General features: G+C 26.9%; 2 protein-coding genes across 3 annotated transcripts in view; one reads left to right on the top strand and one right to left on the bottom strand.

The window, feature by feature from the left end:
* The window catches only part of Hrs (Hepatocyte growth factor regulated tyrosine kinase substrate), a 58,805-nt gene extending 55,120 nt beyond the window's left edge, over window positions 1-3,685 (bottom strand). The window contains exons 1-2 of one of the 2 annotated variants that reach the window (XM_075375879.1): window positions 3,532-3,685; window positions 3,107-3,191 (exon numbers count right to left, since the gene is read on the bottom strand). In XM_075375879.1, coding sequence (XP_075231994.1) covers window positions 3,107-3,191; window positions 3,532-3,568 — 122 coding nt within the window. In that variant the 5' untranslated portion in view covers window positions 3,569-3,685. Of the gene's footprint in view, window positions 1-3,106; window positions 3,192-3,531 lie in introns of those variants that run through there. The other variant, XM_075375880.1, reaches the window with a different exon arrangement.
* Window positions 3,686-4,046: 361 nt separating this feature from the next.
* The window catches only part of LOC142329776 (sorting nexin-8-like), a 38,887-nt gene continuing 15,425 nt past the window's right edge, over window positions 4,047-27,508 (top strand). Inside the window, exons 1-6 of the mRNA XM_075374556.1 lie at window positions 4,047-4,104; window positions 12,829-12,953; window positions 15,817-15,946; window positions 19,323-19,495; window positions 23,569-23,689; window positions 25,988-26,190. Coding sequence (XP_075230671.1) covers window positions 4,083-4,104; window positions 12,829-12,953; window positions 15,817-15,946; window positions 19,323-19,495; window positions 23,569-23,689; window positions 25,988-26,190 — 774 coding nt within the window. The 5' untranslated portion in view covers window positions 4,047-4,082. The remainder of the gene's footprint in view (window positions 4,105-12,828; window positions 12,954-15,816; window positions 15,947-19,322; window positions 19,496-23,568; window positions 23,690-25,987; window positions 26,191-27,508) is intronic.

Here is a 27,508-nt window from a genome sequence, read left to right as displayed (position 1 = left end):
TAGACACTCCAAAAGTGTTATAACCATCATTAAAAATATAATTAAAAACAAATACTTTACATATCAATAACTTCTTTATATGTTTGACATAAAGAAATTCTAATAAAAGTTAATGTAAAAGGAATAGCAAAAAATAAAAAAAATATTCCAGCTATTATTATCATTATTGCTTTCATGGTATCATAGCTCTAGAGCTACTGCTGCAAGAAGGAAAGTACGGTAATCAGTCAAAAATATGGGGTATGGGTTTTTTGCATTTCTCGACGAAGTTTCGTGAGCCAGGAACCTTTGTTAGTGTGTGTGAAGCTTTAACTTTTGACTGGATAAAACATTTTTGATGAGATTTGGCACAGAGACTCATGTATACGGGGCAATTTGTTGGTAAATATTTGGGGGATCATCTCTGGAGGGGGTAAATAGTTTCTCTGGGTCAATTTTCTCAAAATTTTGCAAAGATAGCCCCACTTTACATTAAGCTCACTCAATACATGTATACTGCTTATCTTATTACTAAAAAAAAATTTGTGCCCAAATTTTCTCCCCTTCCCCAAAAAAATTGATAAAAACTTCCTTTTTATTTATAGCATATTTTTTAACCAAATCTTTTTTTATGTCTTACTAACCACAGTAGCAGTGTACATGGCCCCCAAAAAAGTACTTTGGGGGAAATATTGTGGGTGGAGGAGCTGATCAAAGTTAAAAATATTTAGTTTTTAAACTTTTTCATGTATGATTATTTTTCCATTATATAAGAATAAATAACCAGTGCTAGGAAAGTATAACAAATTTGTTGTCAGCTTTAATATACACATATATAAACAAAAAATAATATAAAGCCAGAACATGTAACAAAATAACACAGTTAGTTTTAAAATGCACTAATTCACATTACAATATTGGTTTGCTCATCCATATATGCATTCTGCAATTACACAATTGTTGGTAATAAATATGGGGTAAAAAATCTAAACTTAAAATATTCTAGCTAAAAATCATAAAAAACTGTACACTAAAATTAAATACAGCATATAATAGTTGAACTTATAGTATGCAATTTCTCACTTTTTAAAACAGATATAAAAGTTTAAAAAAATTAAGACAAAAATAACCTTAACTTGAATTAATTTACAAAAACAGATAATAATTCTGTAAATTTGTTTATTTTAAAACGTATACTCCACTTGAAACATGTTGAACTTACTATAATAAAATAGCAACCAACTTAAACACACTAAAATATACACAACACCAACAATGATAGAAATCTTACACAAACATTAACTATCTAACCACATATAGGTTATCAGCTTTAACAAAATAATATTCACAGACTATTTACACACCCATATTACATAAAGACCAAACTGAAGAACTCCACATTATAAAATACCAGGCATATACAAATAAATATAACAACAAACTTTTGCTCTTTCCACATAAAATAAAAACGAGAATAAATAAAACCAAAACAGAAAATTTGTCACACAAACAAATAAGATATAAACAAATAAAATTTGTCACACAAACAAGATTCAGATAAAATAGCTTATACATTTAAATAAAGCTGAGTATAATGTAGTCTTCAGAACAAAAACACAACAGATGATGATTACATGTAGACAATAAATAAATACAACTTACCTACCTGGAAAAGAATCAGGTACATTGAACCCAGAACATTATTCCAGGTTCTTAAAAACTTTATAATTATGTAACATGCAACAATAAAGTGAATGAACAGACAATCTAAATTGTACACACTTTTCAAACACATCTTAAACATAAGTTTTCCTTATTCAAGAAAACCACCAGTAATAATATCAGCTGACATAAACATAGAGAACAAAAGCACAAGTCACTAAAAATGGTGGGAAAAATAACTGACATTTTTTATTGATTTTGATTTTAAAACATTACATAAATCTACACCAATTTTTCATTATAAAAAAAAATTACAGAATTTTCACTGCTGATTATCATGGACAAAAACATACAACAGATTTAGAACATAAAATAATCATGAAGATATTAAATGAACTTGACATTAAACAAGGGTGCAGAAAAACAATATTAGTCTATTAATTAGAATTGTTAAATACTCATCAAATTGTTCCTGTAAAAGGAAATGTTTGATTTAATTTTAAATAAATTGGTCACAATATCTTTAAGATGGTTTAGTAACTTGTAATAGAATACAGAGATTGTCTGACACAAATGAATGGCTGCTATCTTAATCCAATGATGTGTTGGTGAATTGGTACATACCACCAAAATTTTCTATTCAATTAGTTTCCTGCCACCAAAATTATTAGTAACTATTCCTGAGATGTCAAGGGCAAAATCTTTATAATCCAATTTTCTCAGCAAGGGGAAGGAAATCCCCAACAGTAATATTCTGGTCCTTAAGGCTGAGTTGGTTAAAGAGACTGAGGCTGAGTTGGAAAAATTAACTGAAATGAAAACTTTTTTAATAATTTTATTATAATTTTTTAAATGTAAGTGGAATAACCTAAATCCTTATATTTCTTTAATAATTGGGATAAAGTGGCCCTAAAGGGGTTTATATTTATGAATATCTTAAATAATACCATTAACTTAATATAGAGAGATAATATGAGTTACTGTGAAAATTTCCTGACCCAGCAATAGAACCAGGGACCTACCATATGTTGGCTAGAATTTTCAATAAGACAGCCAAGTAGGCCCACTTCAATCTACAAGTATTTCAGATACATAGTGGCCAAACGTGTACAGATTTGACTATCAACATTTTGGATTATTCATTCGTAAATAACCTTCTATTACACAGTTACAGTAAACTTCATTACAACTGTACTTACAGAATACCTAATTTTTACACTATCAACATTTTGGATTATTCATTTGTAAATAACCTTCTATTGCACAGTTACAGTAAACTTCATTACAACTGTACTTACAGAATACCTAATTTTTTTAAACTTCTCATCTGCTGGGTGTGATACTCCTAAATTAAATACAAACTAACAAAAAATAATATGGTGCAATTATGATTATATTTTTGAACGAAATTAAACTACATTAAATTCATTTTTTTTAAACATTATAAATAATTACAACTACTTACTGTACATCGCCTTGACGAATAAGATCACAAATTTTCAAAATAGTAGGCCAATCTGGTTCCAATTTGAGGTTACTAGTTGCTTTATCTGTAAAACAATATGTCAGGGTTAGGTTCTCTGCAAACATTTAAACAGATTTAATGTTTTTACAAGGAAAAATTATGATTACTTCATTGGAATGAAGAAAAAATGTAATCTCTTAAATTTTACCTTACCTATCACATAAACGTGAAGTAATTTATTTACGCATTAAACAGAACATAATCCATTAATTCTAGTTTCTCTATTAAATGTACAGAAAATAAGTCCAAAAGAACTTCATCAATTAGTTACGTTAAAACAAAGTAAAATTGGAATTGATCTTCAAAAATTAATTCATCTGAAAAACAACAATAATTAATGTAATAGTTATAAAAATAATGCATACCTAAAAGTTTATCAAAATTTGACGCTGAACGAAACATCCTATTTCCCGTAAATTTCTACTCCCGTGATATTTACGTACACAAAAAAGTAAACACCCTAAAACATAACATTCAACCACTACGAAATAGCTTTTGTCACTGGAAAAAATCATATGACTTCTGACAATGTGAAGCAACGTAACAATTTCTAAACTATGTGAAGTTGTAGCAATTGAATTATTTATTTTAAGTAATAGTAAATTAAAAATGAATTCTAAATATTTTCAAAAAAATCTTAATACGTTGTTTCAGAATTATTGGACTAAACTGTGACTACTTTAATAATTTTCATAAAATACAGATATTAAAGATGCATTTGTAATGTATTGGTATTTTTTCTAATTTATCTACATTTATTATCCTACGAAAAGAAAATTGAAAGCAATAATTACTAACAATGAATTCTTACTATTTATCCTAGATTGTGCCTCAACTTTAGGGTATTTTGGAATTTATGTTGGCTGCAAGAAAATAAAAAACGAATCAAACTTACAAAAAACCACGAAATGTCAATATGGCACATGACGTAACTTTTGGTATGTATGAAAGTAATTTATCACTTTATTGATGTATAAGACACGTTTTACCCAAAAGACTGCCTTATATTAATATATTAATTACATTAAATTTCATTTTAATGTAGTTATAGGTAATCATGATTTTGTAAATTTGTTTGTAGGCTAATAATTTACTTCGTTAACCTAATCATAGTAGTAGTGACGCAAATTCATTAGTAGAAGTCATGCGAGTCAAAGTTCATTAAAAAGTCAGTGCTTGCATAAGATTGTACCGTAACTTTTACAATTAATTTTTCTGCAATTAATGAATGAACAATTTTTTATTGTTCTTTTAAAGCATAATTTTAGTTTAATCGCCTGCGTTTGTCATTTTATCTAAAATTAATTATGAAATAAAAGAAAAGGGAAAGGGGAAAATATTAGAAAACTATTCACGAAAATAATTTTCTTGGATACAAGAAACATCGTTGAAGTAATGTAGGACACCTTTGTTACTGTTTTAAAAACACTTGTACCACCTTTTTTTGCATAAAGAAACTGTATGTATTGTGATGCAACATTTGCGAAATAAGTATATTTATTTGGCTAATAAAAATTAACAGAAAATTGAATTAAAAATTTTCCCCTTAATTAAAATAAAATATCCAAAAAAACAATAATAGACTCAGTTACACAGAAGGAACGATTTTGAGTCTTAAGGGATCATTGAGATTTAATTGTAGGGTTTCCTTGTTAACTTTGGTGAAAATTAGAAATAATTAAATAGAGAGAGTAATTCTCCCCTTAAACGAAAAATAATTTAGATTGAAAAAAATTTAGACATTAAACACAGAATATGAAGCTTTGTATGTTGAGTTAAATTAGTTATTTTTAAAAAAATAAAAAAAATAATAATTATGTTGCTAATCTTACCACTATAATTAAACTCAATTTCCCTTGAAAGTTGTACGCATTTTAAATATTTCTTTCTTTTATATTTACAAAATTGTTGGGTCAATTTCTTAGTTTTTTAACAATTTATTTTTAACTAAATTTGTAAATACTTAAAAACATGCTTTCAGAAGCATTCTTTAGAACATTATTTTCTAATATAGTTCTGAGATTTTTTTCTGGAAGATATTTCCTTGTAATTTAGAAAACTAGTATGTACTTGTTTTCTATGAAGTTAACAAAATAAGATTATGTAATCTTATTTTGTTAACTTCATTTCACTGTACTGATTACAATTAAAACTAAATGTTTAATGATGGTAAATATAAAGATTAAATATTAAATTCGTAATTTAAAATAATTTAAGAGATTAAAAAACATTTAAAACAAGGCCATAAAATACAATTTTTGTATTTTCCATTGTAGAAGAAATAAAAGGGGAAATATATATTGTATTTTATTAAGAAAAAATTGTCAAGTTTTAAAATCACAATAAATTTTATTGATAGTACTAAAATAAAACAACAAGAAAATGTGTAATTAACAACATTATCCATTTCTTTCAAACATCTTCCTTTTGAAAATTATTGTTATGCTATTGTTGCATGGTAGCAAGAGAAAATATTTAAACTTTTTTTTGGATGATTGTAATAGCATAGCTTTATCATGCATTTGTTAATGACAGTTAAAAAAGTTATGTAAAGTTCAAATACTAATACCAAACAAAATAAACATGTTTTTAGTATTTGTGATTATGTTATAGTGAATTATTTTTTTTCAAGTGTTTTCCCATTCAATATGTAAATATATTCATTTATTTATATATTGTTGCTTGTCATTCAAAACTTCCTTTGTCAATTTTTGGTAAAATAGGGTTTTTTATATTATGGTTTTTACCCTTCTTTAGCATTTGAAAAAACCTGCTGTATACTAAGCTGTGATTAAAAAATAAAAATTATTTTTAAACCTCCCAAGTATAACCTTTCTTATTGTTTGTTTGGAAAAATCTCTTATATGTTGCTGTTGGACATTAGAAATTTTTCAGAAAATTTGTAATGTACATGTAAAACTTCTTTGTACACCATTATGCACACAAAGGTTTTCCTGAATTATTGTTAATTAATGTTGTAAAATATCATTTGTGTGGCTTTGTGCATATGAAAGTAAATAGAGCGTGAGCTAATTAATAAAGTGTTCTACATTAGTTTTTAATTTTATGTTTTTTTTTGCTTCTATTGTAAAATTTTATTTTTATCCCATAGGAGGTTTCCCCTGCCAAGCAATGAAATATAAATTTTCCAGTTTTAAAACTATTATCCCAAACATTACCTAGTGAGGATGAAGAAATGTTTAGAAACTTGTTACTGTGAATTACAAGTAAACTGAGTATTAATTACACCCTTTACATTGGACAATTCCATTCTTTGTTTCTTCCTTTTCCTTTTTACCACAAACTATGTTGAAATTATTATTTTTTTTTTTTTTTAGTGACCTTTCCTTGTGTTTTATCTTTGTTTAATCTTTAATTTTTGTTTATAATAACTTCAATATTTATTGTCGTCTTAACATTAAAAAAAAATTATGTTATTGATATAAAGAGTTAATGGTTTTATTTCATTATGTTTAGAATTTGTCTCAAAGTTACTTTAATGTTTTTCCCATTTTTATATATATTTAATTCAAATTTTAAGAAAAAATATTTTTGCTGTAACATAATGCGTGTTCCACAGTTATTTATTAATTTTGTATTTATATCAGAAAAAATATTCTGATAAATTTTAGTGTGGATTTTTATATTAAATAAAAACTGCTATAGTTCTCAAACTCTTAAAAATGTTTTCTTTAATGTTGGTTAGACACATAATTAATTATAAAACTTCTGTTAAACAGACAGTTCCACTAAGATTCACATTAAACAAATTAATTTAGAATAGTTATGTTTTAGAGCTTCATACACATGTAATACTGGTAAATTATTCTACAAATTAAGGCATCACTAAAGGCATATTTAAACAATAATCCATTTTATTCACCTGATGATTTATTTTCTTAAAATTAAGTCTGCTATAACAAAAAATAAATGATTTATTCAAATCTGAATGTAATTATACATTACGCAAATCATGTCAGTAATGGTAGCAGTGCTGTTCCAGAGATAAGAAAAAGACTGCTCTAGTGATTGCCTGAAAATATCATAGATTAACTGTGACCAGAACCGCCTTATGAAGTAATTATAAGAAAGAACAGATGTTATAATTCATATTGATAAATACAGATAATAATTACATAAAATAATTATACTTTTACTAGGAGTTAAAAAATAAACAAAATTTCAGTACAAATTTCATTAAGTTGCTGAAATAAAATAATAAAATTAATTAATTACCTAAATGTAATTTAATTTTACTTAAGTAAAAGTATAGTTTAATTTTTACTTAAATATTATTTAAATAAATATTGCAGCAAAATTAAGGATTTATTTTTAAAATTAATATTATTTAAAAACTTAACATATTATTGTCAAAAAAAATTTTTTAAATTGATGATAAGATTGCTAACATCATTTAATTGTTTTTCAAAAATGGCAAGTAAAGCATAATATAATAATTTCTTACAGATTTTAATTACTATGTTGTGTAAAATAAAAACATTTCTGTTGCTTGATTTGATAGATATGCAATTTATAACTAAATGCACATCTATCAAATCAAACAACAGAAATGCATCTCATTGTACTGTTTCTTTTTTATCAGAGTAGACAGTCATAAAATATTATTACATGGGATTGCTAAAATTTGTATTTTATTAAATATCAATCTGAGTAAAATTTACTAGTACCAAACAAATATATAACAATCTATCTTTTAACTAATTTTTATAAAAAGAGGTCATTGATTCATCATGTATTTCATTTTATCTTCATTTCATCATCATCCATTATTTTAAACTTCATCAAATAGATTGACTTTGATGTTATTTTTTTTAGAAGTCACTCTGGTAATCCTTTGGTTTGTTGTAGCTTTTTTCTGAATACATTTATTAGAAGATTTTTAAACAAAGAATTACATTGTCAACATAGATTAAAAGATTTAAAAAAATATTTTTTTGTCATCCTTGATTAGTATTGGATTGGATTGTATGTATCTCATATTATTGTGCTAAATAAAGAGATATATAACAATGTGAGATATGTATATAGATTATACATAGAATAATGTTAATCTGATATTCAGAATAATTCTCACAAGAGAGTTAGTTTAAATAAACTTATTTTTAGTATTAAGTAAAAAAAATTAAACATAGCCCTGCATTCCAGAGAGCTGTAATATATACTTACAGCAGTCTGTGTATATTGTTTCTCTAAACTCTTTTCTTATTTTTTAATAATATGCACGGTTTTGTCTTTAACATTTCTTGCAAACAATTTTTTTTACACATAGGCAGCATTTAAAAAATTATGCATATTTCAAATAAAATAAACCCAAAAATTGTGACAAATATGTTTTTTTTTTGTAGTTTGTATCAATTTAAAAACAAATTAAGTACCTTAATTTGGCATTAATTTAAAATGTTTAAATTTAAACAATAAAACCTCTTCAACTTCTTAGGCAGTTTTATACTCTTTATAAATAATTATTTACTTTATACTAAATCTCATTAAAATTTGAATTATCCTTTTTGTGTAATGTTGCTTTTGTGGTGGTATAAGTTGGCGTAATAGGTATTTAATAATGATAACTACATTAATGTTTGATTAAATTTACTGATGAAACAATTGGTTTGTCTTGGTGCAAATTAAGTCAATTTGACCATATTAAAATTTATTATAAAAATCTTATATTGTAGACAACAGAAATACTACATTATTATTAGGAGTAATATTATCTATGTATTAGCAGAGTTCACCTACATGAGAAACACATTGATAGGGGTTTAGTATTATGGATTCTTTTTATTACTGTTTAATACTAGGTCCACTTATATTTTTGATTGTATGAGATTTCAGTGATAGTCAAATAATACTTTATGCAGATAATACAATACCAATGCAATCCAGTCCCAATATAAATATTACAGGTTGTATACATTTCATAAATATATTAGCTATTCAACATTTTATGCATAATGTTTAGTAATTAATAAAAATAAATAAACTTTTATAAATTTTAAAAATAAATGTAGCAAACAATAAAATAATATTAATTTCATAATAGATAATAATTCTATATAAATCATTAGTGTGAAATTCTTAGGTATAATGTTAGATCGTACATTTCCTTGAAATGTCTTTATAGATTATATTTGCAACAAAAAAACCCGCAAAATCTTTTCCTTCCGGGCTATGGCAATGTATGCTGCTACAGCTATAATGGAAAAATATACAGGTTGGTAAAAAAAATAATCAAAAATATAGGTCATTTTAAGTTTTGTGCTTTAGGAGACATTAAAAAAACCAGATTTAAATAAATTGTAAATAATATGAAAAAAATTTTATTCTAATGCTACCAAGTCTCAAAAATTTATTTTTGTCAGACTGCTGCTTTTACATATGTGTGCTGGCCTGCATTTGGTCATATAAGAATGGACTCTGTTGACTGATTTTCTTCAAACTTCGTAGACAGGTACTACCTTTGGGGGGGGGGGGGATAATGTATTGGTTTTTAGCAAAAATTGGAAAAAAGGTTTTTTTTGGCCAAAATAAAATAGCAAGTCTTTATTGGGGTACCTAAGCAAAAAAAGCTTCCTACAAAAGTTGAAATTTTTTATACAGATCACAAATTACAAAAAACTATTAAATTATTAAAAAAATTGTTGCCCATCCCGCTTCAGTGGTGTGGTAACAAAATATATATTTTTAATTTTTTTAAAAATTATTTTAAATTTAAATCTATCTTGCAAGTTACCAATTGCATTTAAAATGTAAAAATCTTAATTTTTTGGTAGCTCTTATTACCTTATAGTATTTCTTGAAAAAAAATCAACCAAAGATTTGCACCACCTCCTCCTTCCTAGAAAATTATAACTTTGTTTATTTAGAATTATACCTTTATCTTTGTATTTTTTAAACAATTCTGTAAAGTTCTTTTCTTAAATTTATTATCACTACTTAGGGATTATTTTCTTAAAAATTAATTTTACCTGAATGCTTTCCCTTTAGTATAGGAATCCTCAAAATGAAAAAAATTATAATTTTAGATTTTTAATGCTTATACTGTATTTTGTTAAACAATAAAGTTACTAAAATAACTTAATACCCCTTCCCTGATGAGGGAGCTAACTAATTGTTTTAAAAATTGTTTAATTTTGATTTTAATTTATTTAAAATCAAAATAAATGCATTTTCCTAAAATAAGTGTGATAAGTAAAAAAAATTTAAATGTAATAATAAATAACATTTATTTCAAAAAGTTGAAAACATATTTTTTGAAATTATGATGATATTTAAAATGTTTGTTATTACTTTATTTTGTTGAGAATCTTGGCTTCAAGAATTAAGTAGTTTAATCAAATAAGTAGTTTTATATCTAATAAAAACTTCTTTTTTTTAAATCATTAACTTTAAAATTTATTAGGATACTTTATTTATTTATTTTTTTTTGTTCAAGAAATAACTGAAGATTGCTAATTGAACACATTCTTACGTTGAAAAAAGAATTCATAATTTGATTATTGTTTTGCAATAAAAAGGGATTATTTTATCATAAAGATCTAAATAAATAGAACTTAAAATGATTGAACTGAAAAAACTTTCCGGCTTTAGCCAGAGTTTGAATAGCCAAAAATAGTAGTTAGTCAATTCATTGCTGGCTTTTTTAATTGTGACTAACATTATAGGCTTGATGATAAATTGTTAAGATTAGTTTATGAATTCTCAAATACAATATTTGATATTACTATTTTGGAGCTAATCAATTTAACAAAATTTATAAAGTATTTTTATGCCACAAATAAAACCAATTCTTGTGTAGGTAGGAATAAGGAAACATGAAACAATTAATGTTGTCTTTATTATGAAAAAATGATCTAGAGACATATTTTAAAAGAAATTTATGTATTTTCAAAGAGGTGAAATGGGAAAGTAGGTTTGTGAAAGTTCAAAGAACAATATTTTTTAAATAAAAGCTACTCCATATATGTATGTAGTGTCAAATGTGTTGGAGAAGTTATAATATGATATGGTCCTTTGGTAATATAAAAATATTTCTATAAAAGAATAAAAAAATTTTTAATTAGAAAGTGTTTTTAATCTATTAAAGAATCCCTTCCTAATCATAGTAAATTAGGTAGTTGCAGGTTTAAGATTACATTTTAAGATTTTTTAACTTTTGATTCGCTCGATGCTCAGTACTGAGTCACCAAGCTCTGGGAAAAAATCTTTTTTTTTATTAACATTCGTCTTGTACGGAGAAAAAAATTACTAAAATGTTTTACTTAGAGGGCTTATTTCATTAATGTATGTTAGGTGCAAAAATAATGGTTGTAGGCAACCAAAACAAGGTCACTTCCAAAAATTGACTAAGCTGTAAAACCAAAGTGTTCATCCTACACCAGACTTGTTAAGGAAAGTGTGTAATGAAATGGTTTCGTGAAGGTTTCTTCACCAAATATTTCAGCACATCCATAGATGTTGAAGCAGCAAAAAAATATCTTCTATAGAATAAAAAAACAATTATTTAAGTAAATGATTATTTGTCCAAATAAGTGATTAATGTAGATGAAAAATGTTTTTTTTTTTTTTTTTGTAGAAAAGATGCCATAGATACAAAGGTTATGTGGGTGTTTACATAATACTACAGGGTATTTTAAGCATTCATGACTTTATATGATTTCTGATTACACAGATAATCAGGATTATAACTACTATATGTGATATAAGCCAGCAATATTTATTATAGTTCATCAAGTAAATGAGCAGTTAAAAATCATCAGTGATCAGCTTTTATGTGAAGTTGCAGGAACTTGCTTCAAACTAGACAAAGGATACTTTTAAATTAAGTTGTAAGGGTTATTGTTAAAGGTTGTAAGTGATCTGTCATGAAACAACAGAAACGTGTATAAACATTGTAATGAATCTCAAGAATTGTAGATAATTTTCATAGCCTTCTTCATTGAGCCAAATATAAGTTTCCATAAAAGCATGCCAAACGCATTGAAATATTATACTATTCCCATATTCATACCTTAACTGTATTCATTTTTTGAATTGGGTTTTTGTTTAATGAACATTATTCCTCTCACAGAAAGCAACTTGAATTCGTACCTTGTTTACCTCAGATGATTTACTATGGTTTGGAGTTATGATATGACTGGGTAGATGTTGTAATGCAACAAACTAATGATAAAATAAAATGAAATGAACACATATCCTTTGTACATGTATCCTTTCTGTAGGAAACAGAGTACTTTATGCTGTCACCATTTATTATGGAAATATAGCATCAATATATGCTATAAATATTGAGTTTTGTATATATATGTTTTGCTTTATCTTGCATTTAAAATAGTTAAAAAATTTTTAACGTATGAAAAAGTAAAATATTTATTTTAAGAGAATGATAAATTTTAATGGTATTCAAGCATAATATTGTTTGTTGATAGCATGTAAAAATAATTGTATCTGTTACACTGATGAAACATTTACTCAAATTGCTAGTTAATTTTACTGTGATAACAAGAGATAAAAAGAAGCTACTGAATGTGATTATTAATTCATACTGTATAATACAATTTCTTTTTAATTGTGTTATTAGTGTTAAATTTTTTGATATTTTTAAATAATGTCTGTTAATAATTATACAGTTTTATTTACAGAAAATGTGCCAAATTTATATAATGATATCTGCAAGACAATCATTTCTTCACCTGTACATGCTCGAAAGGAAATTCTTACTAGAGTTTTATTAAGATCTAAGTTACCTAATGATACATTAAGTCAAGTAAGTATTTGAATTTTATATATTTTATAATTTATATAATTATTATAAAACAATTACCAATGTATGTATTTTTATACCATATTCCTTTTAACCTAATTATTTCACAATATCTACAATGTCTTATAGATTAGCAACCTGAAAATTAAAGGATTGTGCAGTAAAGATGAAATTTTACATCAGCACTTGAAACTATGTTTAATAAAACAGTTCAGATCGATTATTAAAGTTAAAGAACATTGGATTCAGATTTTTTTTAAAAGTATAGTTGCGTGTTGTAGGCGTTTAATGTTTAATTACTATAGTAGTGCTGTTAAAAAAAATAACAGTTTATTAATTAGATTATTGGTAAGTGTATATTGTATGAAAATTCAATATGAAAAAAATCTAATTCTTATTGGGTTTAGATATTAAAATTTTCAGCTATTTCTTCCATGATAAACTGATTGAAGTACAGATTGAAGCAGAATGCTTAACATAAATACACTATTGTCTACCTTGTGAGTTCTACAGTCAACTTTATGAATAATGGATTATTAAATTTTAACCTACTTATAGTTTTATTGTAGTTTTCAAGTGGCTGAAAACTGTGTATGAAGGCTGTTTAATAATTAAAGAGACAAATGACTACAGAAAAACTATTATTTATTCAATGAAAATGAAACTAATGCTACTTTTCTATAAAATCCCTGCTCTATTTAGGCAGTTGTCCATCTTTCTTATTTCAATAGTAAAGAATTGTTCTCCTTGTTGTCTTGAGACATTCTTGTACTATATGTTTGATCTGCTCATTGTTAGCTCTCATTTAAAAATTTCTGAGATGATCAAACAAACAAAAATCTGACCAAAAAAATATAGTGTGAGGTTGGGACTATAAGGTAGATGTCGCAATACCTCCTGACCCAACTTTTGAATATGGGTTGCTATGGTACGGATTGGGTGTTATCATGTAGAAGAATATATATTATTGATTCTATGTTATTCTTCCAAATAAATTAGGCTTTATAGTCCCAAAACACTGCTAGCATCACAGCTGATGTATAGGTTTAGAATTTTTGCTGTGGGTGAACTCAGATTTTCCCATTCTAATACTCTAATGTTTGAATTCCAGTTCAGTGATGAATCCAAATTAAGCATTCTAAAAAAAGCATTACGTTTGTTAAAAACTGTCATTTAAGTTCTTACAAATGTAAATTCAGTTGTATTTGGGGTTTTGAGTGTACTATCTCAGAACTCACCTGGAACATGTGGTAATTTAGCTTATCACGAATAATGGAATAGACAATACCGATACTCACACTACAAGTTTCAGCAGTTTGCCAGATTTTTGTGTGTCTGTTCTTGTAAATAAGATCATTAATGTGATTTTACAAAGCATCAGTCAAAACTTCCATCAATCTTTTGCCATGATGAAAATCAGTGACATTTGTTCTGCCTTATTTTAACTGTTCAGTCCACTTATCAAAATTTTCACATTTTGACCTCAAAGGGAAAGCTACATGACGGATCCAATTGTCACTCCACCCCCCTATGTACCTAGCCCTCAGGGGGTTTACCAAAGGTCATCTTCAATAGGCCTCAAGACATCATGCAGTCTGGCCATAGTAAAGATGCCACATGTGTTGTTCCCAACACATGTTGGGAGCAAAGTCTCAAACAAGACCATCCTGAATGAGCTGACTAATCCCTATCCAACAGAAGGATGAGTCCAACATGCAACTTTGTCAAACATTAAACACCTAAACCAAAATTCAAAACATAATAACTTGAACAAAAACAACTAAACAATCACGTAAAAAAGTACTAACTGAACTATCCCAGTCAATACTTTTTACCGTACTGTTTTAACATCCGCGAGTAAATTTTATTTGGTTTTATACGTTTAGAATATAAAAATCTTATCGCACGCTGTTCTTCTGTAGTACACATTTCAAGTATAGCCAATGCTTTGAAATAAAAGAGATTATAACAATAGAAATTATTTTCAAATTGCTAAAATTTTCTATGTCAAGAATGCCAACTTGAACATCAGACAGTTTCAATTTATTATATTAAATAGTTTTCCCTTGTTACCATTTGTCTCTATTAAATACATCTCGTATTTCACCTATTAAATAAATATACAGCTTAAGTCTTTGTATATATGCTAATGTACATCTACGCAAAGATTTTACTCTGCATCAGCTTGGACAGTCCATTCTGTTAATTTGAGATATGAAATGTGATGAAATATGAATTTTATAGTTTAAAACTGTTTACATTTCAAAATCATATAAAATAATTTATTTTTTTTACAAAAAATCTATCTACCCTATTGTACTTTTATTAGTTATCTTCTATTTTATCTAATAATACTATTAATTGAATTACATTAAATTTTCATGGATGTCCATTACTAGGACAGTGGTCTCTTGCTGGTAAACATTTTGAAAACAGGTTTCGAAGTTCATTTACTGTAATTTTTGGCCAATGAAATTCATTGTCAATTTACGGTGCAAGTGAATAAGAAGAAAATTATTTCAGCAATCTTATGGAATACATACACATAAATCAATGTAGGAAGCCAATTTATTTCATATGTTTAATAAATAAATATATACATTTATAACAAAAAAATATATACATTTATTCTTAGCAGTTTACAGACAATTACTAACTTTACCTTGATGATAGTAACATAATTGAAATAATGTGGTAAACAATTTATTACACATAATTCAAGGTCGTAATTGCCTGTAGTTTTGTAAACATCTTTATTATGTATTGTCTCATATTTGTACATGTCCTTGAATATCCCTTACCTTTTTAATTTCTTTGTAAGTTTTTATGTATAAATGTTTTTTTATTTAATATGTTTTTTTTTTAGATTTGGGAACTTGTTAACAAAAATCAAAGAGAATTATCACCAGACTATGTTTATAAAGCATTAGCCCTAGTTGCATGGGCTCAACAAGGAAACCTACCATCACCTAGTTTATTTGACAACATTAGTGAAGGTAATTTTTTTTTTTATCTGTGGGCAAAAGTTTTTATATCTTTTCTGCACACAAGCTTCCAGCTTAAATGGTGAACTATTTCTTAAAATAAACTTTTTACATTTATATTTGTTCCTAATTATTTTGAATTTATTATTATTTTTTTTTTTTGTTAACATTCAAATTATCTGAATAATTGAATACAATTTTATTCAGATCAGTATTTAATTTTACATTATGTATATCATGGATGATTGAATGGGAACTGCCAACAAAATTTGCTTAAAGAATGTGGAAAAATGTGGTTTTTCAGAGCAGTATTATTATAAAATAAATTTAATTACCATAAATAAAATGTAAGTGGGTTAAAATCCATATTAATAAATGAATAAATAGTAAAGGAAATACGTGTACATGTATGTATTGCCAAATCCTAAATTATATGTCTTCATAATTAAAAAAATTATTTTAACCGAAATCATATGGCAAAACAGCAATCCATTTTAGACATTTATATTAACTGAACAACTTTTGATATAAAAAAACTACTCATTAAGTTAAAATTTGTTTCAATTCTTCATTAAAAAATGAATCATTTATTTTTTAATACTTTGAAAGTATTAGAGATTTTTTGAAAGCAGGAGATTTTTTTTTATAATGCTTTTAAAAATTAGATTGAATCTTTTTTTATAGTTACTATAATAAAATATAATTAAATTCATTGTAATAAATCATGTTTATACTCACTTGGGTATTTTCCAGATCGATAACTCAATCACTGCAAAAATATGCATCCTAATTCTGAAATATTAGAAAAATGTTAATATGATTTTTGTTGTTGTGGATCATAGATACTTAGCAAATCTTGTAAACCTGACAGTTTTGAGATATTTAAAAATATTTTCAGAAAATTATATATTTTTTTTGGATAGGTTTCATGACTGATAAATCACAGAATTTTATAATTTATTATCTTGTATACAAGCTGAACTATCCTATGTTCCTCCAGATATAAGATTTTATTTATTTGGTGGAAGAGTCCTCAGCAAAAAAAAAAGTTATGAAAATTTCTCAAACTTTATTTTCTTAAATACTCAGAAATCTTTTATTAAAATTTATCTACTTTGTGTAAATTACAAAAATTATCATGTGAAATGGAAACCACATTTAACATTTAAGAAGTTTCTGTTCAAGAAATAAAAAATAAAATGTTCTAAAAGGATTTAATTTGTTCCTATTTTATTAATTTGTATTTTTTTCTATTTTGTGAAGAAAGATAGCCTGTTGGTAAATATATCATGAAAAAAAAACAGACTTATTTAATATTTTGTTATTTATTGTATATATCATTATACTTAACACATGGGTTAAAAATTAGTTTTTATTTTGTAAAATCAGGTGATAATAATGAACCTTCATTGTGTGCTCAAAAAAAAATTGAGATTTTAATTGTTTAGAATGTTATTTCTGGTTAAAGTAAGTTCTTTCAGGTTTCATTAAAACAGGTTATTTTCTTCATATGTAATCCCATATAAACAGTAAAACATGCAAATTAAGATAATTTGTGTAAATTGAAATAAAGCTATTGAAGTAAAAGAGCTTTTGATTTAATAGCTTCGTATAAATGTAAAATCTCGCTTTCAGATAGATCATTTTTTGGCTGAAAATAGATACAGGAATGCTGTTAAGAAGACAAATGGGCTTCCAGGAGCCGACATAGGAGGTGATCATATTCTGTTAATGATGGAAATTAAAATAAGATTCAATCTGCAATGAAAGTGAAGAAGTGGGATATACAGGGACTAGAGGGCATGTACTGATAGAATTAAGTCATTTTATGATTTAATAATAAAAAAGTAATTTTATTGATAATTATTTATATTGTTTGGAACCCAACTTGACAATGTAATTTGTGGTATTAATAATTAGAATTAATCAGAATTATAAAACATTTAATACAATACATTTTTGTTGCTTTGTGTAATATGAAAAATATTATTGTAGTGTGATTGGTATAATAAAAATAACAATTCTTGTTGAAATGTTAGCAATGCCTTTATGGGTGTGCTGTTGAATATAAGATACATAATTTAATGAATTTTATTATGTTTCATTTTTGTTTTATTCTTTAATATTTACTAAACAGTTATATTTTAAATGTAGGTTAAGATTCTATTACATTAAGATAAATGTATGGTTTATATCTCCATTTCATATTAACATGACCTTCGAGCTGATTTGTAAATTAATCAAAGCAAAGAATACTTGGAACACATAACATGAGAATTATCAACTAAATAAAATTTAGAAAGAGTAGGGTGTAATTAAAACTAAAAAATTTTCATTTACAGAAATAATATTCTATATCAAATTTTTAAATATTATAAAAAGTGATAAAAATTCTGTATTTTCTGCATCTCAATTTAATATATACAAATCATTTGTAATCACACAATTTTCTTAATGTCTTTTGAATTATATTTTATTTATTTGTTGGTATCTATTTTATTTATTTGTTGGTATCTTTATTTGTTGGTATTTGTTGGTATTTTATGATTAATTTTTCGCTTAAACCTATTTTTAATTTTACAGTTCATTATTATTTGTGGTGGTGCTCAGATCAAGGCTTTACACAGTTTTCTTTGCTTCAACCAGGCAACTCTGGACAGTTTATTTTTTATCTGTAATATAGGACATCTACTTATTTCAAATGTGATCTATCTAATGTAATATTATATTCTAATCAGAATAAGCTATTTATTTAATGGTTCAAATATTGTTGTACAGATAATTGATGTCCATAAAATATGATTAGTTTAATGTGAACTATAATAATGAAATTATCATATGACACTGGTACTATCTATAATGATAAAACATTTTTCAAAAAAAAAAAAGTTTAATAGTAGCTTTTAATTTAAAAAAAAAAAAATATTTTTACTCTGATGAATTTTCCCTTCCCAGTACTTCGTAAACTAATAGTTCTCTTTAGTAATCTAATTAGGATTAGAGGATTAGTTCTGTCATACTCTATACCCAGCACTGAGTAACCATGGGATGATATTAAAAAAAAATTGGCCTTTACAAATCTGTTCATAGAGATATGTACATATACACAGCAACCTTAATAGAAACTTGAAAAATTACACAAAGCACATAAAAACCAAGATCTGGAATACTTGAAAATACATTTTATTTAATAAATATAACATAAGTTAATTACATTATTAGACTACTTATTAATGGTTTCTTGACATTTTTAAGATGGGCTATATAAATACTTTGTGAAAAAGTTGCTGATAATTATTTCCAAAAGGCAATTTAAAAGTGAAGTGTTAATAATTTATTAGAGTGTTATCATATGCTGTTCATTCACTGTTTATTAATTTTGTTTTAGGTTTGCCAGTTCCACAATTAGGTGATTTATCTGATCTAGTTCAAAAAAATGATCCAACAAGATTAGGTCTAAGATATTCTGATTTATTACGTATTGATACTATTCATGTTGATATTGTTCCTGAAAGAAAGGGTATTTTTTTAAAACATGTAGAATATCAAGTTATTAGCAAGGTATGTTAATATTTTTTTTTTTTTGAAATTTTTTTAATAATATTTATGAAATTGAAATGTAGTATATAAAAGCCGAAATATAGTACATAAAAGCCATGATCTCAGCGAGCTTGAATTAACTTAAAAATATAATAAATTTGGTGAAAAAATAACTTATTAAATGTGCAGACTTAATACAGATTAAACTTATTACCCATCTACATAATACAGGAGATATCCAGAACCACTTCAAGATGGCCACTCTTTGTCAGTTGTATCCATGTAACACCACTGATAAAGAAACCAATTGTTTAGCTCCATAAAGATTTTTTGGAACACGATTTTCACATATTTTGGTAGTGAACTTTTAATATAAAAAGGTATCTTTATTTTTATACTTTCTGTTTTAAAAATAAATATTTTGGGTCCTAGGGGAGAAGATATACTTGCTTATATATAAACTGCAAATACATAATTCATTTCCACATTACAGCTATCTGTTAAAAATATTTTCCAATGGTCTGGATGTGCTAATTGAAGAGATTTTATGAAAATTATACTAAAGAAATTAATACTTTTGCTTCATTTTGTTTGAAATATTATAAAATTGTAAGGTATGGAAAAGCGTTTAAAAAAGTATTTTGATAAGTCCAATGGTAGTTTTAAACTATTTTAAAAGTTTTACTCACAAAAGGTTCTATAAAAATTGTGGTTCTAAAATTGTGCTAAGCTCTGTAAATGGTAATAATATGGGAAATTACATTACATAACAACACATTAAACTAACTGGTTAAATTACAAAAGTGCTAATATTCATATTTTTTTATGATTTTTAAACCTCAATGTTATTTTTGGGTGGTGAGTAATTGACTAATTGTAAGTATCAAGGGAACAGAAAAAATAATATCTGTGTTTTAATTAACTATAATATCTTTTGGGTGAGATGTGAAATGTTTATTTAAGGGTAGAATCAAAGAGCAAGAATGACAGTTTTAGTTGCATGCATGGCGTAAATTGATTCCTTGTTTTTCTGTTTACACCACCACTAGCAAAGATTGTGATTCCTGAACAGAAAGCCTTCTGTGTTTTGGAGTTTGCTAATTGTGAGTCTGTAATGAGTTCTGTAGAAAGTTTAATTTTAATTATTAAAGTGAAAATAACATTTATCAATGAAGCGACCAGATGTTTGTGTAAAGGGAAGAGTAGGGGGCAACCGAAGGTGTTTGAAGAAAATGTTGGCCATTTCAGGGAGTCTACTCTTCAGTCTTAAAAAATTTAGGCTAGCCACAAACTGTAATGCCAGTGGAATGTTTTAAGGAGATGCTTACATATGTGTCTACACCATTTATAGCTGTTACAGGTTTTAAAGCCTACTGACTGTGCTGTGCTTGCAGTATGAAGAAGACAACTTTCTTGATCATATTGTGCTTATAAGTCAATATTTCATCTTAGTAGAAAATTTAATATACATAATGTCTGTATCTGGGGGGGGGGACAGAAAATCCCTAATATTTTTTATTAAAATTAATTTAAATTTGGGACTCCCAAAATTGAATATTTTCTTTGCAACATCCCAACAGCGAGTTTACAGGCTGAACTTTTTACATCCTTGTATGATGTAAAGGAAGTATTGTGATCACGAAAAATTTTGGTTTTTAGATTTCAACATAAATATCCATTTTGGATAAATAATAAATTTTGGATTTAGGGCTGTTGTAACGTCTAGTTGTGCACCTCCACTTTTGATTGCAATTGACTGGACTAAAAGTGTCCAAAAAAGCCCTAAATTAAAAAAAAATTGTATTATTAATGATTATTAACCTCTGATTGTAAAAAAAGTTTTACAATAAATAATCAATAATAACAATAAAAAAAATATATGAAAAACTATCAGAAGTTATTAATGAAATAACATTTTTTGTACTTTTAATTTTTTTAAAAATGTGTATATGTAATTTAATAGGCGTACAGTGAAGTCATGTGATGTCCAAATCAGATTTTTTCTGATGCTAATGTAACAGTGTAATAGGAGTTGCTTATTTGGATATCCTGTGTACATGGTCTTTTTCAATTTCAAGATGAATCATAAAAATTGCCTAGTTTGGCAACTAGGCAGTGCATCTTCACACTGACATAACTGTCTATGGGATCAGTTGAATGATGTTTTCCCCAATTCTAGGATCAATCAGCATGGACTCAATTTCAGAGCTTGTTTGTGGTAAACTTTAAGATCACTTGATTTTGATGGATCTTTTCCTTTGGTGTTTTATAAAGTTGTGTATTATATGCTTCTTATGTATTATAGCAGCTGTTGCGTCCATTACTCCAGCCAGACATGCTGGTTAAAGTATGGGGATGACCTTTTCTATCGATTGATGTGTGTTGCGCTCACATTGAACTTTGTAAGGAAAAACTATAAGAGCTATACTTTCATTTTATTTGAAATTGATATATTTTGTTTGTATGATAGGTCTTTTAACAGTGATGTAAATCTGTTTTTAATAACAAGAGGCAAACATAAAATAGACACTTACATTCAAGTTTTCATAATTACTGTAGTTACATTGCAAAAATGTTATTAACAGTAAGCTTGCTTGCTACATACCAACATGTATGTTTATTATCATTATTATTAATTCAGCTACTTAATAAATATTGAGTGTTAATGATTTAATTTTTTTTAAAAGGCATATTCATAAAGTCTGCTTATGTTTAAATATTATCATGTCTGAACACAGTGTCACACATGCAGGACCATCTAACAGCTATTTATGAAGCTATTAGCTATTATTTACAACTATTTCAGTAGTTGTTTGCCTGCCGGTGAATGCAGATCACAATGTCCGCAACAATTGTTTCTCCCACCAGTTGTGAAGTGCACACTGTGATTTGACTTTTGTGTGCAAAAGGATCTTCAGCTGCTGAAATTAATTGGGAGTTGTGCTTAATATATGGATCTACAGTAATGAGTGAACGAAAAGTTAGACTTTAAAAATAGCCACAAAAATGTGTATGACAAAGAGTGGAGTTCCAGGCCCAGTATTCAGACCGATGAAATCATTGTACAAGTGAACTAAAAACTGTGATGTGTTCAGTAATTGACGATTAGTGCTCTGGCTGATGAATTTCCGCATGTTGGATGCACCGCTATCTACATGATTCTCACAGAAAAGCTTCGGTATCACAAATTGTGTGCAAGGTGGGCATCAAAAATGCTCACCGACCAGCACAAAGAGCAAAGAATGTGCAGTGGAAGAGCGTCTTTGGATCGCTATCGACGAGATGGAGATAATTTGTTTTCTCACATTGTTATGGGCGACGAGACATGGATATTCTACACCAATGTAGAATCGAAACAACAGTCAATGCAGTGTTTGCCATTCAAATTCCCGAAAACCAAAAAAGTTTAATCAATCTCCGTACTCAAGTTGAAAAATGTTGACTACTGTTTTTTGGGATGAATAGGGCGTTATTTTGGTTAATTTCATGGAACGTGGATTAACAATTACAGCTAACATGTACTGCGAGATGCTCGCCAAAGTGAGATGTGCCAATCCAAAATCGCTGATGTGCTAAACTGTTGTCCAGTCTAATCCTCCTTCACAACAACACACATCCTTACATTCCTGCCTTAATGAAGAAGAAGATTCAAGATTTTCATTGGAAACTTTTTGATCACCCTCATATAATTCTGACCTTGTACCTAGCGGCTACTTCCTCTTCTTGCATTTGAAAAAGTGGCTTGGTGGACAACAGTTTGAAAATGACGAGGAACTCAAGACTGCCATTGTCAACTGGTTCAATTCCCAGGTGACGAATTTATACACAGAGGGGTTAAAGAAACTGGTTCAGTGTTATGAAAAGTGCTTAGAATTGAATAACGATTATGTGGAAAAGTGAAGTAGATATGTAGCAAACTAAAATTGTAAGTAAAAACCTTTTCTCACAAGTTAATTTTTTTTTAATGACCAAATGGCCCTTACTTTATGAATATGCCTCGTACTTAATTCATTATCTCATTCTATTATGAATAGTATAAATATAATGAATATTATGAAATTAATTAATTTGTGGTACTGTTTTTATTTTTTCAGAGATTTGGTTCATCTGTTTGCAGACGTTATAATGATTTTATTGCTCTTTATGATTTACTTTTAAATAGATTTCCTTACAGGCTTATACCAAAATTACCACCAAAGAGAGTCGTTGGAAATGGTAACATTTTGTCATATTGTTATTTTTCATTATATCAACCAGTAAAAATAAAATTTTGTGTAATACTTTTTTTGTTTGATTAATTTTACAAAGAATTTTTTTTTTTACTTGTTCTGAGTTTGTATGGGAAGGATATTTATTACCAGATGATCTTTCTAGCAAAGACCTGCTAGTGTATTTCAGCAGGAAATGATGTTAATGAATGGTCATCTATCTCAATTTATTTATTTAACCCTACACTTGCAAAGAGGTCAAATTTAGCAGTAGTTTGATTATTTATACTGATTTCTATATCCTTATGCATTCAATTTTTTTTTTTAAACTGAAGTAAACCATATGGCTTCAAAAGTTTGATAATGATGTCTGTAAAAAAAATCACCAAAGGAAAGTTTTTTCTAACAAAAAATAAATCAGTTTTTTTTAATGAATGAAGATTTTTCTAGATACATATTTTTGATTTAATGTTTTAGAATATAAATTATGTATGTAAAGTTGTTTTAACTGAAGTAAATTTTGTTAAAATTTATGACAAAATTGAAATTAAAAAAAAAAATCTGTGTGTTAATCATGAATTATCTGAATCACATAGTATGATTATCTGTGTGAAGAATCTGTGCACAGCAGTTTCAGGACACATGCGCATCCTGGTGAGTTTGTATGTTTAACAAAACAACCTGTCTCAGCGAAGATTTGGTGTCAAGAATAAATTGTATGCCTACTAGGAAGGTCCCTACCTTACTCTATGAAAAATTGTGAAACCAGAACACACAGTGAGCACGTTCCGCACCTGTAGATGTATCCATTTTTAACAATATGGTGGTTCAATTTGGTATTTATAAACTACGCGATTCAAAATTGATGTGTTTTGCAATGAAATGAGACCTATGAAGTTGTGAAGTCCTTTTTGAATCACCCACTTATATATATATATATATATATATATATATATATATACCAGTTTTGTATATGTATATATATATACATATACAAAACTGGTCAAAATACTAAGTAAACAGGTCTATATAACATGCGAGTGATTCATAATCATTACCTAACAAAAACTACTAGAGATAAATTGATGAAAATTTATATAAACACTCTTCTTACAGTGTAAGTGTACACTAAGAAAGGACTATTTTAAATTCTAAGTTTAAAGGGTTAAAATGGATTTTTGAAACCACACTATTTTTTTTTAAATGAAGATATCAACTTGATTTTTGGTGTGTGTGTCATCTTCATGTGAATATACAAAAACAAACTTCTAGATTTTCTGTAATTTGACCTTGAAAGGGTAGAAGAAAGGTAAAAAATTGTTATATAATGATGGCAAATTTTTCCCCATTTCTGACTAATAATTGAGATATTCAGTTAATTTGGATTTACAATTACTCTTCAAATAAATATCTAAAAACCATTTTTGGGTTTTTTTAACTTTGATTTTTTAAGGGGTGCAACAATGTACAGTGTGGTGGCTCAACAAACAGTCACTGCCACTGTTACTGTATGTGCAATGTGACTGGCTGCACCTGCCTCCAATTACTTGACTAAAAAACATAAAGTAAAAAATAGTTGACCAGGAAATGCAAGTAACCATACAGAGCAGATGAAGCTACGCTACATAATTCACATCTCTCTATGTGTGGTTCTAAATGAACATACATCTTAATGAATTTTACTTAATTCATAAATATTGGTTATAATGCAGTTCATAATTTTTTTTTGAACTTTTGTTTACAAAAATTTTATTTCTAGTTAGATTAATTATATTCTAATATATATATGCTAGCATTTCCACCACATGTATATAGATATTTTAAATTCTATTAATATAACTATTCTGTACTAGGTGGTTTATAATAATACAATTTAAAATATATTTAACAGTACTGAAAAATAATATGAATCTTGAAATGATTCATTTCAGTAAAATAATAAATATATGTACATATGTTAATTTTATATCAAAATTAGATGGTAACATTTTTTAATTTAATAGTAAAAATTTCAGTCCTGATGTCCAATTATTTTTCCATTAAAATAATATACTAATCACTTTTTACTTAATTGAATTTATATTATACATTTAAGAATTACAATTTACAATTACAAAAATATGGTGATGTAATTTAAATTGCATTTTAATTTTGTTTAGCAGCAGTTAGAGAACAGAGATATCCATAACTGAATAGTAAATCTGTGAATAATGAAGATCTAAATGATTAGAACATTTTAGTTGTACTACAGTACTTAGTTTTTTACTGGGAATGAAGGTAGTAATAAATATGTGTTGCTTTACAGATGATGCTCAGTTTGTCGAAGAAAGACGTAAAGCATTAAGGCGCTGGTTGACATTAATTGCTCGACATCCTGTTCTAAGTGAAGATCAAATATTGATATACTTCTTAACAAATACTTGTACTGATTTACAATACAAAATAAAGTCTGTTTTTCGAAGAATGCCAGATGAATTTACTACATCAGAATTGGCAGCTAAAGCAAAGGTATGTAGATTATATATTTAAATAAAATAAAACAATCTTTTGTAAAGATTTTATGTTGTTTTTAGAAATTGTAAAAATAGTTTATTGACAGTATAAATCCAAATGAATTATCAAAAAGTGCTATACTGCATACTAGACTACATATACTGCTATACTGCTAGTGCTATACTACATATTATCCTTTGAAATAATACCTGAATGGTAATTCCTAGAGGCTAAACAGGGAAAAGAAAGGTCCATGATCTTAGTGTACTTTTGATATGTTTAGTTAATGATACTCTTTAAAAGAATAGTTCCTAAGAAAGGTAAATATTCCACCCTGTAATTAGTTTGAACTATAATTAGGATTGTAATAACTGGTTGTAATCGAAAAAAAAATTTTGAAAGTTTACGTCATTGTAGTATGTAAAATAAAATTTGATCTTTATTTTCCACATACAACGAGGGAATGGAGATTTAGGTAAAGAAAACAATAAAAATATTTATTTGAAATATTAAATATATTCTTTTTGTGTTTAATAATTTCTCTTGTTCTTTGGATGTAAATGTTTATGTACTCAATATTCGTACCTTGTCATTTACTGAGAATTTTTTGAGCGTTGCAGTGCTTAAACTTCTTTTCTGAGTCCCAGAATAAAGCCCAATATTAAGAAAAAGACCAGTAAGCAAATTTACTGATGCATATATTTACATAAAAAAGCATTATTATCTAAGGATCTTTTTGCTGTATATTTTACTTAGAGAAAAGTAAGAACAGGTGATCTAATTTTTATAATAGGTCACTTTATAAGTGCGTGAGCTTTAACAATCTCATTGCAGTTCTTTGCACTGAAAAATTTGCCAATTGGTTTGTTTTCATTGACTAATAGGTATTTTGATATCTCAGGGCCTGCCTCAAATCCAAGTAAAAAGTTATCTTACAAAAATGATTGAATATCCAGTAGTTTTCTTGGAGGTTATACTACAAGGAATGTGGTGAAGTATTACTATACTAAGAAGTAGAAGCAGAATACACTGGCTAATAGCTCAATTTACCTCATTTTTCTCTAACCATCCCCTCCACATTTCATTCTAAGAATAATTCAATTCTTTTCTATCCAGTATCACCATATGGTGTCAGTAGCATTCCATCCTCTGAACTATAATTGTTTTAAGGCACCTTTGATTTATAAATCTATTATTATTGTTGATTGGGATGAGATATTTGTAGTATTGCTGCACTTCAACAAGTTGTTGGGTTTACATATAATTGCACTTGTTCAGTTTTATCTACCAATCTCTGAACAAGATAAATTATGAAACTAGTATTTCATTTAAT

This window comes from Lycorma delicatula, chromosome 9, assembly GCF_047948215.1.
Source record: "Lycorma delicatula isolate Av1 chromosome 9, ASM4794821v1, whole genome shotgun sequence".
NCBI lineage: Eukaryota > Metazoa > Arthropoda > Insecta > Hemiptera > Fulgoridae > Lycorma > Lycorma delicatula.
Note: the sequence above shows the minus strand (reverse complement) of the source record. Positions and strands in the feature narration are given on the sequence as shown.